At 43.4% G+C, this 8,454-nt stretch overlaps 1 protein-coding gene across 3 annotated transcripts in view; it reads left to right on the top strand.

The window, feature by feature from the left end:
• Nucleotides 1-5,267, top strand: part of LOC112227647 (choline-phosphate cytidylyltransferase B) — a 16,716-nt gene extending 11,449 nt beyond the window's left edge. For 2 of the 3 annotated variants that reach the window (XM_042308769.1, XM_042308771.1), the window contains exons 3-8: nucleotides 267-383; nucleotides 508-659; nucleotides 1,287-1,365; nucleotides 2,256-2,398; nucleotides 4,104-4,292; nucleotides 4,766-5,267. In XM_042308769.1, coding sequence (XP_042164703.1) covers nucleotides 267-383; nucleotides 508-659; nucleotides 1,287-1,365; nucleotides 2,256-2,398; nucleotides 4,104-4,292; nucleotides 4,766-4,981 — 896 coding nt within the window. In that variant the 3' untranslated portion in view covers nucleotides 4,982-5,267. Of the gene's footprint in view, nucleotides 1-266; nucleotides 384-507; nucleotides 660-1,286; nucleotides 1,366-2,255; nucleotides 2,399-3,072; nucleotides 4,293-4,765 lie in introns of those variants that run through there. The other variant, XM_042308770.1, reaches the window with a different exon arrangement.
• The last annotated feature ends 3,187 nt before the right edge of the window (nucleotides 5,268-8,454 follow it).

Below are 8,454 nucleotides of genomic sequence, written 5' to 3'. Positions count from 1 at the left end.
TGTGTCCTCTAGATGTAAACTCTCTGTGTGTCCTCTAGATGTAAACTCTCTGTGTCCTCTAGATGTAAACTCTCTGTGTCCTCTAGATGTAAACTCTGTGTGTGTCCTCTAGATGTAAACTCTGTGTGTCCTCTAGATGTAAACTCTCTGTGTGTCCTCTAGATGTAAACTCTCTGTGTCCTCTAGATGTAAACTCTCTGTGTGTCCTCTAGATGTAAACTCTCTGTGTGTCCTCTAGATGTAAACTCTCTGTGTGTCCTCTTCAGTGGACCGTCCAGTGCGTGTATATGCAGATGGAATATTTGATCTGTTCCACTCTGGTCATGCCAGAGCCCTGATGCAGGCCAAGAACCTCTTCCCCAATGCATACCTCATAGTGGGAGGTATGTACACACACACATGTAGATATGTACGGACATTTATAAACATGTGGATATAATGACTCTTAGCTAAACATATATGTTATTCATACTCTCTGTTACCTTTGTGACTTTGTGTGTGTGTCAGTGTGCAGTGATGAGCTGACCCACAAGTACAAGGGTTTCACAGTGATGACGGAGGATGAGAGGTACGAGGCTCTGAGACACTGTCGCTATGTGGACGAGGTGGTCCGAGACGCACCATGGACGCTCACACAGGACTTCCTGGAGAAACACCAGGTGTGTCTGACTGTTTCCATCACACTTGTTCATTCAGCGTTCTCTGACTGTGTATCTAGAGTAATGTGCTAGCGTGCACAGCTCTTTTCTGGGTCTCACTTTATCTGCATGCGCTTTCTTCCTGCCCTGGGATTCTTGTCTTCCTGTTCTGGGATTCTTGTCTTCCTGTTCTGGGATTCTTGTCTTCCTGTTCTGGGATTCTTGTCTTCCTGCTCTGGGATTCTTGTCTTCCTGCTCTGGGATTCTTGTCTTCCTGCTCTGGGATTCTTGTCTTCCTGCTCTGTGATTCTTGTCTTCCTGCTCTGTGATTCTTGTCTTCCTGTTCTGGGATTCTTGTCTTCCTGTTCTGGGATTCTTGTCTTCCTGTTCTGGGATTCTTGTCTTCCTGCTCTGGGATTCTTGTCTTCCTGCTCTGGGATTCTTGTCTTCCTGCTCTGGGATTCTTGTCTTCCTGCTCTGGGATTCTTGTCTTCCTGCTCTGGGATTCTTGTCTTCCTGCTCTGTGATTCTTGTCTTCCTGCTCTGTGATTCTTGTCTTCCTGTTCTGGGATTCTTGTCTTCCTGTTCTGTGATTCATGTCTTCCTGTTCTGTGATTCATGTCTTCTTGTGTTCTGATTGTTTCTCAGATCGATTTTGTGGCTCATGACGATATCCCGTACTCCTCAGCAGGAACTGAGGACGTCTACAAACACATCAAGGAGGCAGGTGTGTGTGTGTATGTGTGTGTGTATGTAAAGCTCTATTCAGAATCAGTTTCAGGTATCCATACGTCTGGAGATTCTTGTATTAGCCGAAATGTCCAGAATGTTCCGCCGGCTTTCAGCAGCGACAATTTGATTAGATGTTACATTTTAAGAACGCTCCCCCACGTGCCCGTAGGAGGGGTGCAGCGTGTTATGTTTGTTACTGTTCACTGACTGCAAAGAGTTGTGTACCGTTTTGCTAGTTTGCAATTTTTCAGAAAATAGATGAAAAATGTAATTCTGTTTTGCCAGAATTGTGCTGTCGTCTTTGAAGGTGTTACATCTCCTCTGCTTGAACAAATGACTGTATGGCCTCAACACTCTCCTCCTAAGCAAGTCATTTGATTGGTTTGACGTGTTGCGAGGCATCACTCATTTACAATGGGGTTTACACCACTTTTTAGAGACTTTCTGCCATTGACTTCAGCAGGCTTTCAGATTAGGGAAGGATGATTCTCGACGATCAGTGTGTGTGTGTGCGCATGTTCAACTGTGTGGGTGTTTATTTGTAATATATTTAGAATATGTGTGGGTGTTTATTTCTAATATATTTATAATATGTGTGGGTGTTTGTAATATATTTAGAATATGTGTGGGTGTTTATAATATATTTAGAATATGTGTGGGTGTTTATAATATATTTAGAATATGTGTGGGTGTTTATTTATAATATATTTAGAATATGTGTGGGTGTTTATAATATATTTAGAATATGTGTGGGTGTTTGTTTATAATATATTTAGAATGTGTGGGTGTTTATAATATATTTAGAATGTGTGGGTGTTTATAATATATTTAGAATATGTGTGGGTGTTTATTTATAATATGTGTGTGTACGTGTGTGTGTTCCAGGCATGTTCGTGCCGACCCAGCGGACGGAGGGTATCTCGACCTCTGACCTGATCACTCGTATCGTACGAGACTACGACCTCTACGCTAGACGCAACCTACAGCGAGGCTACACCGCTAAAGAGCTCAACGTCAGCTTCATCAATGTATGTGTGTCTGTCTGTCTACCCTTAACAGAACTGTCGCGCATGTGTCTGTGTGTACACTTAGAACTGTCAAAAAACACAGACATACAGTACAGCCAACCTCCCTCCAACCTCCCTCCACCAACCTCCCTCCCTTCAACCTCCCTCCAACCTCCTTCCACCAACCTCCTTCAACTCCCTCCCTTCAACCTCCTTCCACCAACCTGCCTCCAACCTCCTTCCACCAACCTCCCTCCCTTCAACATTCCTCCAACCTCCTTCCAACCTCCTTCCACCAACCTCCCTCCCTTCAACATTCCTCCAACCTCTCTCCAACTTCCTCCAACCTCCTCTCTTCAACCTCCCTCTCTTCAACATTCCTCCAACCTCTCTCCAACTTCCTCCAACCTCCTCTCTTCAACCTCCCTCCCTTCAACATTCCTCCAACCTCTTTCCAACTTCCTCCAACCTCCCTCTCTTCAACCTCCCTCTCTTCAACCTCCCTCTCTTCAACCTCCCTCTCTTCAACCTCCCTCTCTTCAACCTCCCTCTCTTCAACCTCCCTCTCTTCAACCTCCCTCCCTTCAACCTCCCTCTTCAACCTCCCTCTCTTCAACCTCCCTCTCTTCAACCTCCCTCTCTTCAACCTCCCTCTTCAACCGCCCTCTCTTCAACCGCCCTCTAACCTTCCTCAGGAGAAGAAGTACCGCCTGCAGAACCAGGTGGACCGTATGAAGGAGGCAACATTTCTCCAACCTTCCTACAACCTTCCTACAACCTCCCTCCAACAGTCCTACAACCTTCCTCCACCCTCCGCCCAACCTTCCTCCACCCTCCGCCCAAGCTCCCTCCAACCTTCCTCTAATCTTCCGTTCACCCCCAACCTCCCTCCAACCTGTTGATCACATCACTCCATCATTTTACGTCCTCCCTTTTCTCCATCCTTTCTTTTAGTTTATCTCAACTAGGGTGAACATGATAGGAGATATTGTATAGCAATCGACTGCAGTGTGACTTTTTGCAGTGTGGCATCCAGTGAGCAGGTCTACACTGTTACAGAGCTCTCCAGATAGAGACTGACTTCATGGACAAACAGACACAGTTCTCTATGCTTATAGAATAATATAATAGACTGTGTCTGCTCTATGCATTCTGTTTCTACCTGCATCATTCTGTAACATGGTGCCTGCTGACTGACTGTGCCCTTAGTGGAGACTTAACAGAGAAACACTCCCCTCTAGAGGAGTTGTAGTGTAGCTGCATCCTTCCTGGGAGACGAGGAGAGATGGCTACTTAAGACTATTGAAATGCACCCCGTTGCCATAGCGACTGCATAAATGAATGGATGTTACATCATTTCAACAATGGTAACACCAAGGAATTCAGCTCCCTCCAACTCCCTCCCTCCCTCCAACATTTCTCCAACCTCCTCCCAACCTTCCTCAACATCTCTCCAACCTCCCCCCAACCTCCCTTTAACTTTCCTCCAACCTTCCTGCCTCCCTCCCTTCGATTTTCCTCCAACCTCCCTCCAACTTCTTCCAACCTCCCTCCAACATTTCCCCAATCTTCCTGCCTCCCTCTCTCATTCCTTCAACTTTCCTCCAACCTCTCTCCAACCTTCTACCAACCTCGCTCCCTCCAACATTCCTCCATCTTCTCCCAACCTCCAACCTTCCCCAACCTCCCTCCAACCTCCATCCAACCTCCATCCAACCTTCCTCAGGAGAAGAAGTACTGCCTTCAGAACCAGGTGGACCGTATGAAGGAGAAGGTGAAGACGGTGGAGGAGAAGAGTAAACACTTTGTCTACCGCGTGGAGGAGAAGAGCCATGACCTCATACAGAAGTGGGAGGAGAAATCACGGGAGTTCATTGGTAACTTCCTGGAACTGTTCGGCCCAGATGGAACATGGGTAAGTAAGGCCTGTCTCTCATGCTCCGCTCATGCAAATTTTACAATCACTCATCTGACATGTCACATGAGAATGACCCTTAAATGCATTTAGGACCATATTTTAATTTTTGGGTTACCGGGTGCACAACTTATTTTGGGTTACCAGTTGCACGGCAATTTATTTTTCCAGCCAAAATCGGTAATTTTCAAAAAATGATTAAAAATACCACTTCCTTGTTCACAAATCTAATCTGTGAACTAAACTGTGTACCTCCAACTAGACTAGTCTTTGAAGTGAAAGTACTCTCACATACCGGTCTCTGTCTCTCTCCGACTTCCTCTCTCTCTCCATCCCTCCACCCTATCCTCTCTCCACTCTCCCCTACCCCCCTCCCTCCATCCCTCTCTAAACTCTCTCTATCCCTCCCCCTATCCTCTCTCCACTCCTTCCCTTCCTCTCTTTCCATCACTCTCCTCTCGCCCCCCCAACAGAAACAGGTGTTTAGTGAGCGTAGTGGTCGGATGATCTCCTACGCCATGTCACCTCGCGGGTCACCTAGCAACAGTCCACCCAGGCAACTGTCTCCATCCCGTTCCCCATCTCCTCCCTCTTGCTGGCCTCGGCCCAGGCCAGCCTCCCCCTCCTCACCCAAAGAGGCCTCAGCCTCCTTCAGTAGCATGAGTGAAGAAGATGAGAACGACAAGTAGTGCCACGGTCTGTGGAACACATGCCATGTTCAAAACAACTGGGAAGTCGGAGATCTTTGACTTCCAACTTTAGTCAATTCAAGACCATTTAGAACGTGGAGAAAAACAAGCTCCGACTGGTGAAATCGTTTTCAACAGTAAACTAACTCAGAATTCCAAATCGGAAACTCTGACATCTTTCTAGAACTCCAACCTGAAGATCACCCCCCCCACACACACACACACACTCTATCATCTTCTTCCACACACTGACAGCAATGACGGGATGCTGAAACTATATTTTCCAGGAAGTAGATATGCAAGACAGAGGTGGGTCATGGGAAATGTAGTCTAGTGCTACAGCACAAAGAAGCCATCACAGTCTCTGTTGCCTGGGCAATGAAGCAGATGGGAGTGTAGAGAAGATGATGCGACTGATCTGTTTTCGATTGCTCAGGTCTGACAGAGGCAGTAAATAAAATAGTGCCTGTTGATCATATCACTTCATCCTTTTATGTCCTCCCTTTTTCTCTATCCTTTCTTTTTTTAATCTCATTGTGAGAACAACTAGGGTGAACACGATATTGTACAGCAATCGACTGCAGTGTGACTTTTTGCAGTGTGATATCCAGTGAGCAGGCCTACACTGTTACAGAGCTCTCCAGATAGAGACTGACTTCATGGACAAACAGACACAGTTCTCTATGCTTATAGAATAATATAATAGACTGTGTCTGCCCTATGCATTCTGTTTCTACCTGCATCATTCTGTAACATGGTGCCTGCTGACTGACTGTGCCCTTAGTGGAGACTTAACAGAGAGAAACACTGCCCTCTAGAGGAGTTGTAGTGTAGCTGCATCCTTCCTGGGAGACGAGGAGAGATGGCTACTACTTAAGACTATTGAAATGCACCCCACTGAATCATTAATTTGCCATAGGGAATGCATAAATTATGTATGTAACATTTTTTTTTTTTTTTTTTTTGGGGGGGCAGGTAGGTTAGCAGTTAAGAGTGTTGGGGGCCTGTAACTGAAATGTCGCTGGTTCGAATCCTCGAGTTCACTATGGGAAACCTCGAGCTGGCGAGGTGAAACATCTGTTGATGTGCCCTTGAGCTAGGTACTGAACCCTAATTGCTCTGGATAAGAGCATCTGCTAAATTACTCAACAATGGTAACACCATGGAACTCAGTACCTGATTGGTGATTGCATAATTAACAGAACACTTGGAACTTCAGTATCAGGGAGGTTTGTCTCCCCCCCTTTCCCGATGTGGCCGCCTGCCCGGCCCATCTCTTGTAAACAGCTACAGAAACTGATCTAGCAATTCAGTAGCATTTAGAATGTAAAATTGGGACTGAGCTTATTCCGGGACCTTCCTTAGAGACCAGAGAACAAAGGTTATAGTCCCAGTATGGCCAGTGTTATCCACAAAGGCCTGGGGTGGCCATAGAATCAGGTGGCTAGAACAAAAACCAGTACCAGCCATTTGTGGATTGGCTTGTTCACCTCTGCTGTGGTAGAATCAAGATGGTCTCTGGCCTAGCTGGTCTCAACACCACACAGAACTGTGAACTCTTCAACTCAATGTCTCTCGCTATGACACAACTGTTCCACAGCAGAAAGCCACATGAAACCACTTGCTACCACACAACTCCTGATCCGCCTTAGAGAGGTTCTTGTCCTGTATGTAACCTATGTAACCCTGCACTGTATGTACAAACTCTGGCATGTCTGTTTCTGTTTGTCATGTTCTTATTTTATAATGGCTTCATATGTAAATAAATAGAAGAGGAAAATCATTGAAAGAGAAGCAGCTTGGTGATTGTTTCCTCTCAATCTCTCTCTCTTTTTCAGCAGATACAGACTTGCACACACACACACACACACACACACACACACACAGTGGCTGTTGTTCTTTTTACTGTAGGTTTGAATAATTTACAGTAGGTACTGCAGTAGGTATTACAGTAGGTATTGTAGTAGGTATTACAGTGGGTATTGTAGTAGGTATTACAGTAGGAATTGTAGTAGGTATTCTATTAGGTATTACAGTGGGTATTACAGTAGGTATTACAGTAGGTATTCTATTAGGTATTACAGTAGGTATTACAGTAGGTATTCTATTAGGTATTACAGTAGGTATTACAGTAGGTATTCTAGTAGGTATTACAGTAGGTATTACAGTAGGTATTCTAGTAGGTATTCTATTAGGTATTACAGTGGGTATTACAGTAGGTATTGTAGTAGGTATTACAGTAGGTATTCTATTAGGTATTACAGTAGGTATTCTATTAGGTATTACAGTAGGTATTACAGTAGGTATTGTAGTAGGTATTACAGTAGGTATTCTATTAGGTATTACAGTAGGTATTCTATTAGGTATTACAGTAGGTATTGTAGTAGGCATTACAGTAGGAATTGTAGTAGGTATTCTATTAGGTATTACAGTGGGTATTACAGTAGGTATTACAGTAGGTATTATAGTAGGTATTACAGTAGGTATTCCAGTAGGTATTCTAGTAGGTATTACAGTAGGTATTACAGTAGGTATTACAGTAGGTATTACAGTAGGTATTCCAGTAGGTATTCTAGTAGGTATTACAGTAGGTATTGTAGTAGGCATTACAGTAGGTATTCTATTAGGTATTACAGTAGGTATTCTATTAGGTATTACAGTAGGTATTACAGTAGGTATTCTAGTAGGTATTACAGTAGGTATTACAGTAGGTATTGTAGTAGGTATTACAGTAGGTATTCTATTAGGTATTACAGTAGGTATTCTATTAGGTATTACAGTAGGTATTACAGTAGGTATTCTATTGGGTATTACAGTAGGTATTACAGTGGGTATTGTAGTAGGTATTACAGTAGGTATTCTAGTAGGTATTACAGTAGGTATTCTAGTAGGTATTATTAGGTATTACAGTGGGTATTACAGTAGGTATTACAGTAGGTATTGTAGTAGGTATTACAGTAGGTATTCTATTAGGTATTACAGTAGGTATTACAGTAGGTATTCTATTAGGTATTACAGTAGGTATTCTAGTAGGTATTACAGTAGGTATTCTATTAGGTATTACAGTGGGTATTACAGTAGGTATTACAGTAGGTATTGTAGTAGGTATTACAGTAGGTATTCTATTAGGTATTACAGTAGGTATTCTATTAGGTATTACAGTAGGTATTACAGTAGGTATTGTAGTAGGTATTACAGTAGGTATTCTATTAGGTATTACAGTAGGTATTGTAGTAGGTATTACAGTAGGTATTCTATTAGGTATTACAGTAGGTATTCTATTAGGTATTACAGTAGGTATTGTAGTAGGTATTCTATTAGTTATTACAGTAGGTATTAAAGTAGGTTTTACAGTAGGTATTACAGTAGGTATTCTATTAGGTTTTACAGTAGGTATTCTGTAGGTATTACAGTAGGTATTGTATTAGGTTTTACAGTAGGTATTCTGTATGTATTACAGTAGGTATTTTATT

Source organism: Oncorhynchus tshawytscha, linkage group LG29 (genome assembly GCF_018296145.1).
Source record: "Oncorhynchus tshawytscha isolate Ot180627B linkage group LG29, Otsh_v2.0, whole genome shotgun sequence".
Lineage (NCBI taxonomy): Eukaryota > Metazoa > Chordata > Actinopteri > Salmoniformes > Salmonidae > Oncorhynchus > Oncorhynchus tshawytscha.
Note: the sequence above shows the minus strand (reverse complement) of the source record. Positions and strands in the feature narration are given on the sequence as shown.